The 19,291-nt window shown below is 56.4% G+C and overlaps 1 protein-coding gene across 2 annotated transcripts; it reads left to right on the top strand.

Annotated features, from left to right (window-relative positions):
* The first annotated feature begins 310 nt into the window (after positions 1-310).
* Positions 311-4,959, top strand: NXPH3 (neurexophilin 3). 2 transcript variants are annotated; one of them, XM_032871315.1, is made up of 3 exons: positions 315-799; positions 2,717-2,810; positions 3,174-4,959. In XM_032871315.1, the coding sequence occupies exon 3, from the start codon at positions 3,255-3,257 to the stop codon at positions 3,876-3,878; it is 624 nt and encodes a 207-aa protein (XP_032727206.1). In that variant the 5' UTR covers positions 315-799; positions 2,717-2,810; positions 3,174-3,254; the 3' UTR covers positions 3,879-4,959. The 2 variants fall into 2 exon arrangements, with proteins under 2 accessions (XP_032727205.1, XP_032727206.1); XM_032871314.1 differs by lacking the exon at positions 2,717-2,810 and having other exon boundaries at positions 311-799.
* Positions 4,960-19,291: the final 14,332 nt, after the last annotated feature.

Here is a 19,291-nt window from a genome sequence, read left to right as displayed (position 1 = left end):
GGGATGGAAAGGGCAGGGTCCCCATCCCAGGGCCACCACCCTCTCCTCTCCTGGCCGAGAGTTCCTCCGCCCCCGCGTCCTGCCCGCTTAGTCCTAGGTCCCCGGGCTGCGGGCCGGCAGGGGAGGAGTTAATTCCGGAGGTACCGGTTGGGCTCACAGTACCTGCCGCCGCCGCCGCCGCCGCCGCCGCCGCCGCCGCGGCGGGTGGGAGGGACGAGGACGCGGGAGCCGCCTGGGCGCCAGGAGCGCTCCAGTCTGGCAGGGTGCTGCGCGGGGAGCGGGCGGCGGGGCTCCGCGCGGCTAGGGGCTTCCGCCAGGGGGTGCGCCGCGACGGGGCGGGAGGGGCCGTCTGGTCTGGGGAATTAGCGCCAGGGACGGGCGCGCGCGCGGGTCCCCAGCACATCTGGGCGAGAGCGGCGCCGCTGGACCGAGGGGGGCGCCTAGCGCAGATCTGGAGCGGCAGAGGCACCGCGCGGCTGGGGCCCTTCGAGGCGTTCGGGGCGCACATCTGGGACCTCGAGAAGGGGCCGCGCCGCGCACAGCTGGGCCGGGGGAGGGGAGCGGCGGCCGCACAGCTGGACCGGAGGGGGCGGGGTCGGTCCCGGGCGCCCGGCAGAGGAGAGGGCCGCGAGCCGCTGGGGACTGGAGCATGGGACGGCGCGCCTGAAGGAGCAGGGGCGAGACAGGGGCCTGGGAGCCCGGCAGCAAAAGAGGAGAGCGAGGGGCCCGAGAGCAAAGGAGGAAAATGCAACTGACTCGCTGCTGCTTCGTGTTCCTAGTGCAGGGAAGCCTCTATCTGGTGAGTGGCCCGCGGGGAGCTGCGCGGAGGGGCGGGGGCCCGGAGGACGGGGGAGAGCCCGGAAACTTTCTCCCTTCCCCACGACATCCCCGGGATGGAGGGGGAAGCCCGGAGGCCGGGGGAGAGGGCGGGTCCGAGGACCGAGACTGGCCCGCAAGGGTTAATAGGGGCGGGGAGAGGGTGCGCGGCTGGCCCACCCACTCGGCCGCCGGCGGCGGGAGGTGCGACCAGCAAGAGGGAAAAGGCCAGCAGCGGGGCGCCAAGGGTTCCTCGACCCCGTCCCGGCGCCCCGGGACGCGCGGAAGGGGAATGGAGGTGGGCGGCAGAGCTGACCACTTGCCGGGTCTGGGGCCCTGGGATCTTCTCTGACCTCGGGGACCCCGAGGGCCCGGGACCTGGGTCCCCCGGCGCGCAGAGCCTGTCCAGGCAGGGGGCGGCCCCTCGCGGCGCCCGCTCTCGCCTTCCCTCCCGCTCCCTCCCTCCCCGCCTGTTGTTTTCCTCTCCTTTCCCGGCTGCGCGCAGCCCGAGCCCCACAGGACCTGGGCAGGCGGCTCCCGCCCCGGGCGCCCGCGGCGGCTGAGCGGAGCGCCCCAGAGCCCGCTCCCCGAGCGCTCGCTCGCCGCGTCCCTGCCGCCCGGGACGCCCGGGAGTCCCACCCCGGCCCCCCGCCCCCAGTCCTGCCGTAGGGAAGCCTCGGCCCCACATCTGGACCTGCCCGTTTCCTCAAAACAATAACACTCCCCCCCCCGTGCCACCTCCCCTTTGCCACAGTGTGGAAGCACCCTTTCCTTCTATCCGCACCTGCGGCCCTTCTCCCCACCCTCCAGCCACTGAGCGGCGACCCCCGGGGGCCAAGTAACAGGGGGCTGCAGCCTGGGGCCCTCCTGGCTGTCCCTCTGCCCTACCCCTGGGGCCTAGGGGGTAGGGTCATATGCCTCTGCCTATGAGGCATAGCTGAGGCCAGAACGGGGGAGGGGTGAAGGGAGGGGGAGCAGGGAGACCCAGGGGGTCCCTTTGGAGCCCTCCAGAGACCAGCCCTCGGGCCTCCCTCATCCTCACCCCAGGGGCCACCCGGAAACCCAAACACTGCCCAGCTGTGAGCTGGAGCCCCTAGCGCTGGAAAGACAGACACGCAGGGCGAGTACTCTAGAAGCTGAGTAAGCACACTCCCGACGCTGCCCTTAGGAGACCTCGTCTACTCCCTGATGCCCTCCTGAGCCACTGGATGTCCGAGCTGGGTCACACTGTCCGGCTGGCCTGCCCCACAGCCCCTCCAGGAGGCCTTCCCAGGTGCTGCCTGTTGCCGTAGCCGATCCGGCATTGGCTGGCCAAGGCTTAGCAGTTTGGCACAAGAGTCCCAGTGGGCCTGGGCTTGGGTAGAACCTCCATAAACGACCCTATCTGGTTCCTGAGGCCAGGAGGGAGCCGTGGAATGAAAGGGCTGACCCTGTGTGATTCAGCCTTGTAGGGATGTCACCTTTGAATCCTGGTGTCCTCATCTGTAGAATGGGCATAAGAACTCCTGCCTCAGGGAGCAATAGGGTCCCGGCAAGTCCTCATGGGTGATCCCCTGAGTTTTTGACCTTCCCTATTTTGGCCTTCCTGGCGGTGGAGTTCACTCTAGGGCTCCTCCTAGTCCTCCTGTCCAAACTTAAACTGCATTTGTACATGACCGGAAATGTCACTGCTTTCTTATTCTGTTGTCTGTTGGGTCTCTTAGCCTCCGAGGACAAAATATCCTAGGGTTTCAGAGTGGCGATGTCTCATCCGACAGAAAAGGACATGCCAAAAAGCAGGGCCTACACCTCTCCTGCCAACCCGGGGTCTCTCCCAGCGTAGGGGTGGAGCTTTCCTATTCAACTCGGGGCTCCTTCAGGGCAGTGGCTATGCCTTCCCATCACCTTGTGAATTTCTCAGAGGCAGGGAATTTCCTCTGTGAAATTGTGACCTTATAACCAACTTCTCCTATAAGACCGGAGGCTCCCGCAGCACAAGGCTACGCCTCTGACAGGTGAGGACTCTCCCAGGATCAGGAGCTGGGCCTCCCCCATCAGACTGGAAACTCCCTAGGGGCAGGGACTGTGTCCTCTTGTCCGCTGGAGGGAATTCTTGATCATCCTTCCAGACTTAGAATAGTGGCCAAAGGCAGGATGGTGGGAGGGATGGGGTGGGGGTGACCTGAATGTCAGCAGGGGAGCTGGGGCCGTGACACAAGGCAGAGTGTACACTCAACCCCTAGCGAGAGTGGGTGATGTGCAGGGGTCCCTCAACGTCAGGTCAGTGGAAGGGACAGGATGTTGGTGGGGGACAGAGACCAGAACTCCTGGGTCCTCTGGGGACAAGGGTTTCACTCTCCTCCCAATTCCCTCCACAGGTCATCTGTGGCCTGGATGATGGCCCTCCTGGCTCAGAGGACCCTGAGCGCGATGACCATGAGAGCCAGCCCCGGCCTCGGATGCCTCGGAAGCGGGGCCACATCTCACCTAAGTCCCGTCCCATGGCCAACTCCACTCTGCTAGGGCTGCTGGCTCCGCCTGGGGAGGCATGGGGCGTCCTTGGGCAGCCCCCCAACCGCCCAAACCACAGCCCCCCGCCTTCGGCCAAGGTGAAGAAAATCTTCGGCTGGGGTGACTTCTACTCCAACATCAAGACCGTGGCCCTGAACCTGCTCGTCACGGGGAAGATCGTGGACCACGGCAACGGGACCTTCAGCGTCCACTTCCGACACAACGCCACCGGCCAAGGCAATATCTCCATCAGCCTCGTGCCCCCCAGTAAAGCTGTAGAATTTCACCAGGAGCAACAGATCTTCATCGAAGCCAAGGCCTCCAAAATCTTCAACTGCCGAATGGAGTGGGAGAAGGTGGAACGGGGCCGCCGGACCTCGCTCTGCACCCACGACCCGGCCAAGACCTGCTCCCGAGACCACGCTCAGAGCTCCGCCACCTGGAGCTGTTCCCAGCCCTTCAAAGTCGTCTGTGTCTACATCGCCTTCTACAGCACAGACTACAGGCTGGTCCAGAAGGTGTGCCCGGATTACAACTACCACAGCGATACTCCCTATTACCCCTCGGGGTGACCCTGGGCAGGCCGCAGAGGCCAGGCCGGGGCTGGAGGGACAGGCCTGCCCATGGAGGAGGCCATCTGGCTGGATACTGGGCAGGGAAGGGAAGGGACCTCAGGCAGGGGTGGGGATGGAGAGGAGGAGATACTGAGTGGGGCCAGGGCCAAGTCTCCAGTGGTGGCGGGGAAGGGGTCCCAAGCACTGGCCCAGCTTGTGGTTGTGGAGCGACTGGGACATGGGAGCGCTGGAGGAGGAGCGGGTTCTCTGGGCAGCCCCGCGGGGCTTCCCCACTGCACAGCAAGAAAATGCTGGGTCCGGGAGGCTTCTGGGGAAGGCAGACCAGTGTGGCCCCAGTATAGGGCTGGAGAGGAGCCCAAAGCCTGGGCTCCCTCCTTGATGTCCTGAGGAAGAGCAGCAACAAGGAGGGGGCATTTCATCAGCGTGGACACAAGTAGGCCACAAAGGACGGAAGAGATGGGGCAGCCTGCGAGCCAGCTCTGGGAAGGGAGAGGGGTGGGGAGGCAGGAGGAACTCTCGTGCCCCACGGAGGGGACCCCCCAGCCCGGTAAACCCATGTCCTGGACTATGGACTGAACTTGGCTTGAGGCTCAAGTGGTGACCCTTGAAGTCTTTTTGATGTCTTGACAAATAGACCCTCTGTTCCCAGCCAGGCCATCCCTTTCCCAAATTCCCTCTCCTGCCACGGCCTTGTCCTCCCTCACTCCCGCCCCGCCTTGTGCTGACGGGACACCCATCCTTAAGCTGAGACAGAGGGTGATCATGGTTCTCCCAACACCAAGGCCACAGATGGAAGCCCGCCCTTGCGCTATGTCCCTCTGCCACCCCACCCCCTGCCGGCTCCTCTGGGAGTGTCCTTGTCCAGCCCGCCGGCCTGGGGCTCCCCTGGATCGGGTCGGCACCTCCCCTTCTCGGCCCGTGGGGCTGGGGGCGCCAGACTGTCAAGGGCGTGCTGGACCTGTTCCATGGTGTCTGTCTGTGGGTTGGGGAGGGGCGGGCGGGGTGTGGAATCACCTGATTGTCAATTTCTGTGTGCCGAGTCTTGTTCTGGAGCCAGGAATAAAGCTTTCCCAAGGCATTGAATTCTGAATTGTCCAGGGAGGGAAAGGGCCCCGGGTGTCCCACCAACCAGCCAGCCTCGCTCAGAGGGCGGCGGGATGAGTCCTGGAGACCAGAGCTGGGGGGCTCTGCTGGAACTGTCGCTCCCTGAGGGCTCAGAGCTTCCCTTTCTAGCCCCCTTTCTGGAGCTGTCGGGAAGGCTGGGCCAACACCCCCTGGTGCTCCTGGGGGGCGGGGGTGACAGCTGCAAAGCCACTTGCGGAAGAAAAGCTAGTAGGCCGCGTGGCCCCTTGTGTTCCTTGTCACCTCCCTAGGTGGCCATCAGGGTGGGCTCTGGGTGGGGGGCCCCTGCTCTCACTCTGTCAGTATTTTGCGCCGTGGCCTTGGATAACTCCTTGCTCCTCTCTGGATCTCTTATTCCTTCTCTGTGAAATGAGATGCTTGCCCAACCCAGAGCTTCTCCCATGGGAGGGGGCATCCGGATCACTGAGAGTGGTGGGTAACACATGCATTTCTGGGCTCTGGAGTTTCTAATCCACTAGGTCTGGGCTGGGGTGTAAGGATGTGCCTTTCTGATGACGACCCAGGGAGACACCGATGCTCCTGGCCCAGGGACCACACTCTGAGGACCACTCGTATGGCCTCTCCTGTCCTCTCTGGCTCTGGCCCCCTAACATGAACAGACCCCTCTGAGGCTCTCTCCCAACTGTGACTTCCAGCTTCTTTTCCTGGGGAAATCTCCTGGAAGGGCCCTTCCGGAGACTTGGGGTGTCAGGGGTTCAGTCTGATAACGTGCTGGTGCAGGAACAGGCTGGGTTGGGGGAAAATGGGGACAGAGGGAGGCTTGAAAGCAGACATTGCCCTGCCCCCACCGAGAGGAGGGCCTCAGGATGGATGTCTGCCGGTGGCATCTTGCCTGGGAGTCAGCTGGGCCCTTTGGGGCTCAGTGAGCAGAAGGCTGAGCCCCAAATACCAAAATTGCATTACCCCCTATGAGGTCATCCTAGGTCTGCTGGCTTGGGAGGGCAGCACTCAGGTCCCCTGGGTCCCTTCCAGCCATGCGGCCAGAGCAAGGAGCATCCTAGCATGTGGGGAAGGTGGTCCCGCCACCCCCAGACAGCCTCCCCTGCCCACCGGCGCTCAGCATGGCTCGGGGCTCCTCTCACTGCAGAGCAGAGCTGGACGAGGCCTTAGCAGCTATCTTGCTGTAAGAAGTGACCCAGAAAGGGCACATGACTCAAGCTCACACTCCGGTTCCAGCGTTCCCCTCCACCATGACTCCTGGGGTCACCTCTCCCGAGCGAAGGTTTGAGACACCCACCCACACACTGGGCCTTGGGGATAGGTGCTCAGAATTCAGACAGGCCCAGGGGCTCAGGCTCTGTTCTGGGGCTGGGGTGGGGGGTGTGCTGGGATCTGGTGGACTCTATCACCTGCGGATGCCCTCCAGACTCACCTCCTCCCACAGCCGTGTGGGCGCTGGAGGAAGAGAAGCAGGCCAGTGGTCCCGAGCCCTCCTTACCTGGTCCGGTGGAACTAGCAGCAGGAAGCAGGGGACTCTCTGCCCCACCCCCTCCGGCTCCTCTTTTGTGGAGAGCCAGATGCTGCGGACAGCTGGAGGGCTGGCCCGCCTGGCACGCGGTCTGCTTGGGCAGGGGGTGGGTTCATTTCAATAACTTCATTTCAGCCTCGCGCACAGTCCGCGGCCTCATCCCTCCTCTCCCGCCTTCTCCGCTAACCTGGCTGCTCCTGTCTGCTAGGATCTTGCTAATAGGTTTTTCTCCTGAGCTGTAATTCTTTTGGAATAGACCTCTGGGCCCTGATACTCTGGCCACCCACAGATATTTCCTATGCCCCCATGGTCCTCATGAAGGTAAGGGGTCTGTTTATCCAACTATTTCTCATCACGAAGGCACAATCTCTGCTCCCTTTGGTGAGCGACGTCCATGACCTCTTCCCAGGGGAGATGGACCCCCAGTCACTACCAGGCGCTCTCTGATCGTCTGATCTTGCCATTCAAACACAGGGGAGCAGACTCCTCTGGAATGAACCTGTCTCCTCTCGCAGGAAGCAGCTCTAGGTCCCACTCCCACCCCAGCCCCTTGGCCTCCCCCACCACTGCCCTGCTGTGACAAGGCTTTTGGTCCGGTGGTCCAGCTCCTCCATCGGCTCAACCCCGCTAGGGAGCCACCCCAGGACAGAGTCCTCTTCTCCTTCATCCGAGGGGAGCAACGGTCATGGCCCACATCGCCCTAAGAGACTGAGGAACCAGGGTCTGTAACCCCATGAGGCCAGTCTGTGCCTCCCTCGTCAGACTGACATCTCCCGAGGCAAGAACGGCAATAAGGGCACGGGTGGGAGAGCTTGCTTTCAGAACCCTGGAGGCTGCCTCTGCCCTTCGGCCTGGGGCACAGGTACTGTCTAGGCCTCTGTGTCCCCACCTGTGATGGGGTGAATCTTCCCAGCAGCCTGCGAAGCTAACGAGGGAACCCATGGCGGGTCAACGGGCGACAAAGCTGAGTCTTCCTCTGAATGAAGAGTGAGGCAAAAGCAAGAGGTGTCTAGGTCCCTCCTCTCTCCTCCTTCCCCCTCATTTTTCCTCCCTGGGATGAGCAAGCGGGAACTGAGTCACCCCCTTCTCCATCCTTGGCAGGGATGCCGGTGACCTTGCGTGTGGCAGTCTCCTGAGGCGAGGCCCGTTGCTCAGAGCTGCACGAGGTGGTGGGTGGGTAGGGAAGCGGGGGGAAGGGAGTGTGCATGGAGGTGGAGGCAGCTGAAGGTCAGAGGGTGACCGGGGACCTGGAATGTCAAGTTGGGTAGGTTTGGGGGGGTGTGGGAGACACAGTGAACCAGTCACTCTGGGCTGGGAAGTGACTCAATACCATGGCTGGGAGTGGGAGAGAGAAGTGTTACTTCCGGAGACTCTGAGTCCTGTGGTGTCACAAGGAGAATCGGGGGCTGGGGCGACAGGCAAAGAGAGGCCCCAACAGCCCTACCAGGAGGAGGCAAGCTTGAATGCAGGGCGGGCCCTGCCAGTTACACTAAAGTCCCGGAGTGGCAGCTGTCGCCATCCTGAAGGCGACGAACGCCGGAGGAGACCCCGCACTCAGGAGTCGGGGGCTGGGCTCTGGTTCCACGGGACCCCTCTTTGCCATCGGCCTGCCGAGCTCAAAAGCTGACTGGATAACCCAAGTGACAGATGCCTGCTTCAAAGCTCTCCAGTCCATCATCTCGGGCCCATCTCCCGAAACACGGAGGCTGCCCCCAAACGGACAACACGTGGTGTCTGCGTCCCAACTGGCTGGGTGGCTTTGGGCATAGGACGTCATCTGCCGGACCTCCTCAGGTGGAAACCTAGGGATCTACTTACACTGGAGCACTTTGGGGGAAATAAAACGACCTTCTCGACAAATGTTACCTCTTCCTCGTCTGTTTTTGGACGTGGGTTATGTCCGCTTCAGCCTTGTTTCTGGTGTAGCTGGGGACTGGAGGGAGGAGGAGGGAGGAGACCCGGCTTCCCTGCCTGGTTCTGCCCCGTAATGCAGGAGGCAGGGAATTGTTCCATGTTATCCATTTCCCTTTCTTCCGCAGGAATGGGATCCTCAGGATTAAGCCGGGCTTCTGGCTGCCTGAGATAGATACTACATCTCTCTGCCTCACTTGTGCCTAGATGTGGTCATGTGACTGAGATCTGGCCAGTGACACGTAAGCCAAAGGGCTATTTGGCAACTTCTAGAAAGACAGTTGGGAAGACAGTTTGAAAGACAGTTCTCGCTGCCATCTTAGACCAGGGGCATGAGAGTCACATCCTGGGAGTGGCAGAGCAATGAGCTGGGGGACGTCTTGGTTCCCGAACACCTCATGAAATAGAAAATGGTGTGGACAGAAACATCATGCTAGCCCTAACCTGCCTCCCCCCTCAGACTTTACCGTGAGAGACAAATCAAATGTCTGTCTTATGTAAGCCGCCGTGCTTTGGGTCTCCATTCCCTACAGTTACATCTATTGCCACCTGCCCCCTTCCCTACCCACCCACCACCTCGCCATCAACCTGGGGATGAGTTTGAGCGCTGCCCTACTGCAGACCTGTTTCCTCATCTGGAGAGATGAGAGGATGCTCCCGTATCTTGCCACACATCAGAGAGGTTTTCCTGGGCCGGTGGGCAAGAACGAACTTGGGAAAGCTCTGGTCCTCCCCCCGGGTCCCTGGCACCGGGGCACGCAGCCTCCATTTTCGGAAGGGGAATGAGTTGCTGCAGCATGGCCCGGAGGCCCTGAGGGTTCCGAAGGATTCTCCACCCCGTCTGAAAGGCCTCCAGTCCCCAAATTCAACCCCCACACGTCTGAGTCCCCATCCACATTCTGATGTTGGTGACACGCAATCCTCGTTAAGGGCCTGGCTGATCCCAGCCAGATGGGATCCTAATTTAATTAAAACCCTTTAATTACCTGCAACAACACAGCTTTGGAAGTCCAGGGCAGGAGGGGCCCTGTGTTGGGAGGGGAGAGGGCGGGGCAGAGGAATGCCTGCCCTTCCATCACTCCATAAATGCAGGCTTTCGGGATGGTTCTTCACCCGGTGGACACAAACTGCAGGGAACAGACGGTGCAGCCCCTGCCTCTGGCTTGGTCTGCAGCCAAGCCGTGGAGCCGGGCCAAGCAGGCCCCAGGGAGCAGAGTGGCAGGCTCTAGAAACCGATGCTGTCAGGGTTGGTTTGGGGCTGGCACTAGGATGGCCATAGGGTGCAGAAGCTCAGGTCTGAGCTGCCTGAGACCCCGGCCCTGCCCAGGGCACTCTGGGTAAGAGCAGGCATGCTTCCGATGCCTCCTGCACTGGCCTGGCTTCAGAAACAGGAGTACCTCCACATCCGCCAAAGGAACTTGGGCACCGATAAGGTCCTCCACGGTGCTGGGCCTCAGCTGGCTCCTCCCTAGGAAGGCAGAAGGAAGGGGCCCCGGCCAGAGCCCACCACGCCTTGGCAGGGGCAGATGCTGAAACCCAGGCTCTGTGAGCCGGCCTAGTCTTAAGCCTTGTGGACATCATACACTAATACCCATCTGTTCTCTCCCTTAGTGCTCATCCATTCAACAAATACTGTTTAATAAAGCCTCTGAAAGTTCTAGCAGGTCTCCACGGTGCCAGGAGATCCAGAAGAGGTTTCCATCCACACTTCAGCTACGGCCTTCAAGGAAATGATTTATTGAGGTCAGCATGATGTCAGTGGTCGGAATTGGAGCAAGAAACCCCAAGGTGAAGGAGAAATGCAAGGGGAAAGATTCGGAGTCACCAGGCCCTGCAACTCCACACCCCAAATGTTCTCCTTCCAAAGCCAAGCTGGAGACACTCTGTACTTTGCTCTGTTGGACACACTCTCCAGGACCTAGGCCTTTCTGCTTCCACCTGTCCCATCCCTCTCCCCTCTTCTTGCGCTCAGCCTTGCCCCGTGCTCCGTCCCGTGTCCTCTGCTGCCCCCTGACCCCCACAGCTCTCTCTGAAGATCCTGCTGCTATCTCTGACTCAGGCTGTGCCTGCAGTGCTATGTCCCTGACAACTTGGGGACTGTAACCATAGGACATGTGGATTTCCCCTCTAGACTAATGAGAGACTGGGCATGGGAGCTGTTGCTCCCTTGGAATGGAGACTCCGTGAGGGTGGGGTTTCCGTGCCACTGGCCCGCTGGCCTGGAGCTCCCCAGAGCCAGAGGCCCCTCCTCCGAGGCCCAGCTAATGAACTCCCTGCACCCCGATGTCCTGCATACCGAACCTTCCCCACCCTGGGATGACCACAGCTGGGGAGGGGAAGTGATGACAGGAAGGCAAGTCACTGTCCCCACCTGCCATGCCTGACTGCCTGGCTAGGAGAGAGCCCCACCCCTCCACCCACTTGTCCCCAGGATTGTATGTTGTCTTCTCTAGAAGGGTCTTCAGGGCCCCAGGTTAGCTCCGAGGACACAGTGAGGGGCAGGGTCTCGACCTGAGTCCCTGAGAGTCATGGGAAAAGCCAGGGCTCTCTGTATCCTGACCCAGTACCCACTCTTTCCATTAAAACAGGCCTCCTCACCCCAGATCCCCTTCGCGGCTTAGGGTGAAGCCCAGAGAGCCAGGGCTCCCCTACCTTGAGGTCAAAGCAAGGCCACACCCCAGCAACGATGTGCTTGAAGAGAGGTGGGTTGACCTCTTAGTTGCACGTGATCATGACCTGGTCTCACCAGCCTTCTCTGGGCCACAGTTCTTTCCCCACCTGCTCACGCGGTTACTGTAAGGGACCAACCGACTGTGTGAACCGTGGCGCCATGTCGGGGGAGGCCCACAGGCATGTAGCACCGCCTGGCCCTCTGCCCGCCTGCCGGGGCCCAGGGGTTTCCCAGAGCCTCACAGGAAGGGGCAGAAAGCTGTTTCTTTCTTTTTGAGGTAGGCTGTGTAGGGCAGTGGTTGTGAGCACAGATCCTGAAGCCAGGCTGCCACTTCCTAACTGTAGACCTTGCAAGTTACTGAACATCTTTGTGTCTCAATGTCCCCATCTGTAAAATGGGGATAATCTTTACCTGTCAGAGGGCCATTGTGAACTGGAACGTGTGTAGCCATTGGAACTGTGTTTGGTGCTGAAGCAGCCATCAGGTGAGTTGCTCTGAGGAGACCCACTCTACGGCCACCCGCCCCCCTTTTGGGCCAAGCCTGGGAGGGAGGGAGCAAGGGAGAACAGTCATGGACACACGCATTTTTCTCTGCAGGAAGAATGTACAGGAGAAAACACCACAGGGGAGGTCAGAAGTCTGTCATGTCTACAAAAGAAGATGCAAACCAAGGAAGCTACTTTTGTTTTCCTCGATTCTGGCTAAGAAACGGGGCCCTTGGTGGCATTACTACTGCTCCTTGGCCCCAGAAGCCCGCGTCTGCGCTCTAGAAGCCTGGTGGAGCACTGAGGTTCCTCTGTGTCCCCCCTCGCCTGGGACCTCTACTTATAAACGTAACAACAGGCTCAGAGAACGCAGGTGGCCACAGGGTCTTTATTTAGAAGCACAGAATCATAGAGCAGCTAGCCAAGCGTACCGAGGCAGCCTGCCCAGGGCCCCTCCTGCCTTACCTCGGCCTCCCCCCTACCTTGCCTGTCTTCGTCACCTCCACCCGTCCCCTCCATCTGTCATCTCCACCCTAGGGATCGGTTTTCTCATCAGCCTGGAGGGCCCGTGGTCCCCTCGTCGGTACCCCTGAGAACTGGACATAGGAAGAACGCCCATCTCGGACGCTACCCCTGAGGTTGAGTCCCCCGGAGGACTGGGCCTTGTGTGACCCATTTCTTCCACACTTTGAGAAGGGCCAAGGGTGTGGGGTACACACACAACCTAGCCGGTGGATCTTGACTCACAGACGACCCTGGAACTTTACTGCTATCGTGGGAGTCTCTCATAGGGGTAGGGACGAGAAGAGGAGAGATGCAGGTCAATGGGCAGCATTTGCACAAGACAAGAACTGGGCTGGTTGGGGAAACAGGGCCTGGGTGTGGGATCCAGGAGCAGGGAAGGGTATACAAATGCCCCATTTACCAGTCTTGGCAGCACCAGGCCTGGGCCAGGAGGGGCTGCTTACTCAGGCTCGGCCATCTGCCTCAGCTCAGCAGAGATCAGCACTGGAGGGCTCGGTGTAGGCAGGCTTTTTTATTTTTTTAATGCGGCAGGATCAGGCTCAAGATGTCACTCCAGTGAGCCGGACTGGAGACGGGGGAGAGAAATGTCTAGGAAAACAGGGGAGAAAGAAATGGAAGCTTCCATGCTCCAGGAGGAGGGAAGGACAGGGAGTAGAGAAAGAAGGTAAAAGGAAGAGGAGCCCAAGACGAAAAATGGCGTGGAGAAAGATGGTCTTGACATCATGGCTCTTTCCACGGCAACTCAGAAGCCAGCAACAGCCAGAGAAATGGGGCTCGGGGGTCCCAAAGTAACTGCCGCCCCCTCCCCAGTCCCCAGCTCTCTTCTCACATCCGCAAAGCCCCGGGGCTTCTGCCCCGCCTCCTACCTTCCTCTCTGGAATGCCTAATGTCAAAAGCTACTTGCTCTCGGAGACTGTGACAGTGGTGACAGGGGTGATCCTACACGCACTATCCCAGGTGACTGAGGGATCTGGCGCAGGCGAACTGCTTCCTGAGGCTTCTGTGGACTCCCCCTCCTCCACACACGCCAGCCCCCTAAGAGCCCAGAGCTCACTCACAGGACACCAGGCTAGCCTCTCGACACGGGTCCTCTCCCACAGGTTAGTCTGCTCCAGAAGATTCCCCCATGCTCCCAAAGGTGCCCATTTCAGCGTCTCATCGAAGATTTATATTCCATTCCAGGAAATCCTAAAAGCGAACGGACTCCGAAGGCTATTATATGGCGTAGGCTGGAACCAATGTGAATTATGTGGTGATAACATTAGCAGTTTACCTTTCTTGTTCAATGGCAGTCACTGGATTAAGGACTTGATATGTGTTTTCTCATTAATTTCCCAAGAGAACTCTATGCAGGATGCCCCATTTTACAGATGAGAAAATTAAGGCCTACGCAGGCAAGTACTTTGGCCGGAACCACGAGTGGTGGCGGGAGTGCAGAGCTCCCAGCAATTCTCAGCCATTGGCCTTATTCCCTACTTAACACCGGAACACATCCAAGTCCTCAGGTGCAACCTTGCTCAACTCCCCATCCTCACACAAACCCGCCTGTGTCTGCAGGACTCTCCTCACACCCAGAGAGGGTGTCCCTCCTCTTCCTCCTTAAGCTCCCCAGCCCCCTGCGTGCTCAGAACCTCAGGCCATGGACCATCCCCTCTCTATTGGAGCCTTCCCATCAGTTTTAACCAAATAGGTTTTGTCCTCTGGGAAAGCCCACCTTCTTCTCATTTCCCTCCTGCAGACATTGCTTGAGTTTCTCCCCTTCACAGCCACACCTGAAGCCCGTGCCTATCCCTCACCTCCTCCCCACTCCTCACCTCCCCCCGCCCCGGGCCCTTCCCTGAATGACCCTGGCTAAGGTCACCAATGACTTCCATGTTGCTAGCTCCAATGGGCATTTTAAATCCTTGCTCTTATTTGACGGCACTGGACACTTTTAACTCTTTCGTATTGGTCCTCTTGAATATGATTTTCCTCCTATCTCTGGCCACTTCTCCTTCATGATTTATCTTCCTCCAACAGCCTTCAGAGCTAAGGGTTCCTTACAGTTTAGACCCGGGCCCCCTTCTCTCCTCACTCTGTACGCTTCCTTGGATCCAGCACACCCAGAGCTTCAGTTCCACCTATAGACCAGTATCTCCAGAACCTTCTCTCCAGTTCCCACCTCCCCTCTGAGTGCTAGGCTCATACATTCAAGAGTCCACGGGATGCCTCCCTTGGATTTCTCACGTCATCTCATGATCAGCAAGTCGGATGAAATCAGTGATCGAATTTCCCTCCAGCCTGTTTATCTTCCCATCCGTCTCTTTTTGGGGGTCTCCTTCCTGGTGGCCTCTCTGTCCCTACTCTTCCAACCCATCAACTTCTGCCAAATCTTCCCCTTAAATCTCTCTCAAATGGATCTTTTCAGCTCTGCTACAAGTTCTGAAGCAAGTTCTGTGATCTCTGGCCTTCCATAGTCCCCACTGCCAAAATTAAGTTTTCTAAACTCTAGCCAGAGAGCTTATTAAAATGAAATCTTGTCACCCTCTTCTGCCTACATCTCTCCAATGATTTCCCACTGTTCTCAATTAAGTGCCTAAATCCCGCATGTGACCTAGGGAGGCGCTCCCAGCTCCGGCGTCTACGTCGTCTACGTCGTCTACGTCGCTGGTCTGCAGGCCAGCCTGCCAGCCTTCCGGGTTCCTTAAGCGCTCCGAGCTCAGGAATTCACACCATTTCTTCTGGGCAGAACGTACCTCCCCCACCTTCCCAGGCTCACAGCCCTTCACCCTTCAGCTCTCACCTCAAAAGCTGCTTTCTTAGGGAAGCCTTCTGGATCCCCCAGATTAATTCCCTACTCACAGTCCCTCCCAGCTCCCCATACAGTTCTTCCAGAGCACTCAGCATGGTCTGGCATCCCGTATTTGTGAGATCATCAGGGACATCCTCTCATCATACTCGAGGCTCCATGGGGGCAGGGAGCAGTTAGCGGAACTCCCTGTTACCGCTAAAAGCTAGTGCAGTCCCTGGCACATTGTATATTGAATGTGTAAATGAATAATTAGCAGGGAACACCGAAGAGAATTCATTCTTGCAAGGCCACACGGAGGCCATGTTCTTAGACTTAGGTCGGAGTGGAAGGCCCTGGGGATCGCCCAGTGGTATGCAGACCAGACACTTGCGCTCCAGATTCAGAGGTCGTCGGGGCAGGGAGGACCCTCGGTGATCACATCCCTGGAATGGCTGGAGATTCCACTGGATCCTGTGGTCAGGGGATATGCCTGTTTTTCCTTAGTGGTTCAATAAAATACTTCTAGCCCTGATAAGAGATAGAGAGAAAATGTTTCTTTACCCAGAGAGATTAAAATGTGTAATAAGACGATTGGCTCACATATCAGTGTCAGTCTAACTATAGATTTCTTAACAACACGGGTTTGAACTGCATGGGTCCACTCACGTGTGCATCTTTTTTGATACGGTGCGGTACTACAAATGCATTTTCTCTTCCTTATGATTTCCCTAATCATAGTCTTTTCTCGAGCTTACTTTGTTGTACGAATACAGCATGTAATACACACACCCAGTATGTCCCTCAACTGCTTATGTTCTTGGTAAGGCTTCTAGTCGAAGGTAGGCTATTCATCATTAAGCTTTGGGCGAGTCCAAAGTTATATGCAAATTCTTGACTCCACAGTGGGGGTTGGGGGTACCCCTGACTTGTTGTTCAAGGGTCAGCTGTAACTTCCTTTTACCATTAAACGAAGGAGTTTAAGGCATTTGCAAGTGTTGTGGGGTAACAGGATATAAGGAGGTGCACAGATGTTGGGAGGACAGATTTGAAACCACACCAGTGGTTCACGCTGGCTCTCTCAAGTCAAACTGTTACATTTTTAGAAAATTTGAGAGCTGGTTGTTAAACAGCCAATTAAAAATTGAATTATATTAACATAAATGAACAGCAAAGGTAATAAATGCTCCAAATTCATCTCTCCCGAATTCTTTCTCATTCTACCATTGCCTATGTCTGCCAGGTCAGCATGGCAGAAATGCTAGGCAGCGGGGAGCTGCGTGCTTTCCTACTCTGCGCCCTGTGACGTCACCTTTGAAGTCTGAACTGGGCCCGGTGGGAGTATTTACACCACGGAAACTGGCAAAGCTACCAATCACGGCGTACATTTTGGGGTACTGAATGTTATTTTTTGGTAGCTCAATGCTGAGCCAAACCACTGGCTCCTTAAAACATTTTAAAGGTCTCTAGTAAATGTGAGGCAAACTTTTACTTGGAAGATGGATAGGTTGAAGAAGTACAGAAACATATGTCTGTCTAAATTTAGGAAATCATTCTCAAAATTGTGTTAAGGGCTGAAGGTGATTGTTTTCTTCTTCAGCTTAAAACTGGAATTCTTCTACATCCATTTTATTACAAATATCAGTTACTAAAGTGTAATTTTATGGAACAACCTGTACACCATGACTGCTAGACAAAAATAAACGTGTTGACTAAATTGAGGCCTAAGTCCTTAAGAGTGGGTGGGAGAGATTCCTTTTCTCTCTCCCTGCCAAACTTCTGGAAAGCGTAGCTTCTACTCATCCTGTATTTGCTTACCTTCTCGTCAGTCTTGGCTTCTGCCTCCACCATTTGACAGAAACTGCTCTCAGGTAACCACTGACTTCAGGTAACCACTGACCTCCTTACTGCAAAATTTCTGTTCTTCTCTTCTGTTCTCAATGTCATGACCTCTCTGCTTTGTTTCTGAGGGCCACGCCCCTGCCTCCTCCATTAGACTGAATTTGTAAGGCAGAAATCCCACCCTCTACTCCAACCCTACCCCACCATGATGTTTGGTACCTTCTGGATGCTCTGCCATTGTTTGCTGAATCACCGGCCCAAGTTTAATCCGTGTGACCTTGAACATGTCCTCTCCCTCGGCTGGATGTCTGTTTGCTCAGGTATCAAAAGAAGGTGAACTGTGTGCGGTGCCCTTCTTTCCCTTTGGCTTGTCAAGAGCTCATCTTAAAGGGTCTTGAGAAAGCTACAACTCTCCCCATTTCAGCGGAGCCTTACGAGCAGGTGTGTGTCCACTCCACTGCCAGGCAAACTCTTGGATTTTGATTTTCTCTTTGGGCCTTGGGCCTAAGCCCCAAAGCTACTCCTTTGCCTTCTGTTGCTTCTGAGCTCAGAGCCAGGTTGAGTGACCTTGAGGAAGTTACGATATCACCTTCCCAAGCTGTACGATTGGGATGAATGGGAACCGTGCAAGACAAGCTGGCAAGAGTTCAGAACTCCTGTGAGATCTGTAAACCGCGGGTCCTGATGCTACATTCCTTACTTGAGTTACGCGTATTTTATCTTCATAATATTTCCCCCCTGGAGTTGATCCCCTTCAACTCCTTAATCATCTCTGTTGCTTGTGCTGAATTCCCTCAAGTCTAAAATTCTTTTTTTTCCTAGAGCTGCAGGAATCAGAACCAAACAGTATTCCAGATGCCACTTTCCACTCCAGCATTACGGGATTTACAGAGGGGGGAGTGATCATCTTGCTAATGGCTTAGCGGCATCAAGATCCCATCAGTCAACAACATTCAAGTTTCTGCTCTCATCTGGAGGTCAAAGCTTCTGGTTCTCCCAGCTCATTATCCCAGATACTGATCGTCCTACATTTGCTTTCTTGCTCGCTGCCTCCGTGAGGCATCCACCTATTGGGTCAAAGGCCCCAACGTGGCACGGTCACCTCCGAAATTAAAAGGGGGAAAACACAGCCACCTTGTGCATGCACGTACGTAAAGAGCAGCCCGACGCTCCTCACCTGAATGTTAGATTAGTCAGCAAGCCATTAGAAATGAATCTAAATGATGTAGGGCAGAGTTCAGTGAAAAGTCATGAGATAAAGGAAACACACGGGGTCCAGGCTGATTAAAAAGATAATTGGTTGTGGAAAATAAGGTTGGGCTCCAGCCAAGAGTTTGTCTTTGACGAAGATAAACGGAAGGATCCAATGCAGTCAGGTTGGGGGATTCAGCTGCTGTTCTTTTCTAGGAGTTGAGGAGCCAGAACAAAGCAACAGTCAGTTTCAAAGTGCAGCGCCACGCCCCCTCTGTTTGTTGTTCGGCTCATAAACATACAAGCTGTTTCCTTTCATCTACACAGGCTCACACAATACGGAGAACCCACAATAGGTTTAAACCAGATTTATAAATGGATGAGCAGAATGGGGAAGCCAGAGATCTTCTGGCCTAAGAAAGGATCTTGATGTTCCTGGCTAGAACTAAAAAAAAAAAAAAAAAAAAAGAAGAAGATTCTCTTCTAAAGATCCGCCAAGCCCAGCAGAGTAGCCAGTGAGAGGCCGCTCTCACCTGAACTGTCAAATCCCATAAAGGGGTAGGAGATGCCTAATGGCAACACAGAAAGGGCTCATCTCCACAAGAGCAATGGGAAAATTTTCCACGGATGACCAGATATGGGGGCCAACAACGGGGTGGGGGGTGCGGTAGGGACCAAAGCCAGATACTCTGTTTGGACCTCAAACCGTTAACTCCAAAGGTTCTGTGAAACTACTTGCCTGAAATATTGTTTTGATAAATAAGCTATATCCTTGTGGAATTGAAATCTCCAACTGTTCCACTGGCGCGGACAGCTCTACAGTGACAGCACATGCCCCAGATTGTGGAGTTAACTTGAATTAAATTTCAGATGTGGGGGGAGCTGAGGGAGGGGGTGGTGGCAGTGGGAGGTTTATGAACAGTATGCTGGGGCTCTGATGTTGTCATAACCAGATGGCTTCAACTGTATCATTTAAACAAAAACAAACACGTCCAGAAATAATGTAATAATGACAGGAGAAGCATCGAGCAGTTTCACCTGTACCTGAAATCCTAACAGCTTTGTACCCACATTGGAGATTCCAAAAATATTGGAAAATCCCCAAAGAGACCTTCCTCCTGATGAAGCTTGGTACCAGGACTGCTCCCCTCCCGAGGGCATAGGCCCTGAAACCACCGGCCCCCAACCCACAGCTTTCTATGAATGAGGAGGAAAGCAAACCTGAAGGCGGACTGATCCTCCTGGCCCCCTGGAAGAACAGGACAGCAGATGGATCTCTCTAGAGCTTTGCTCTTGCTTCTCCCATAGGAAGGAAACTTTACCTCTGATTTTGGACCAAAATTTTCAGAAATGGAACCTCCTCCCTATACTTACGTAATCTTCTCAGGGTACTGTATATCAGGAGAA

Source organism: Lontra canadensis, unplaced genomic scaffold, assembly GCF_010015895.1.
Source record: "Lontra canadensis isolate GAN:19392208 unplaced genomic scaffold, GSC_riverotter_1.0 scaffold43, whole genome shotgun sequence".
In the NCBI taxonomy this organism is placed as follows: Eukaryota; Metazoa; Chordata; class Mammalia; order Carnivora; family Mustelidae; genus Lontra; species Lontra canadensis.
Note: the sequence above shows the minus strand (reverse complement) of the source record. Positions and strands in the feature narration are given on the sequence as shown.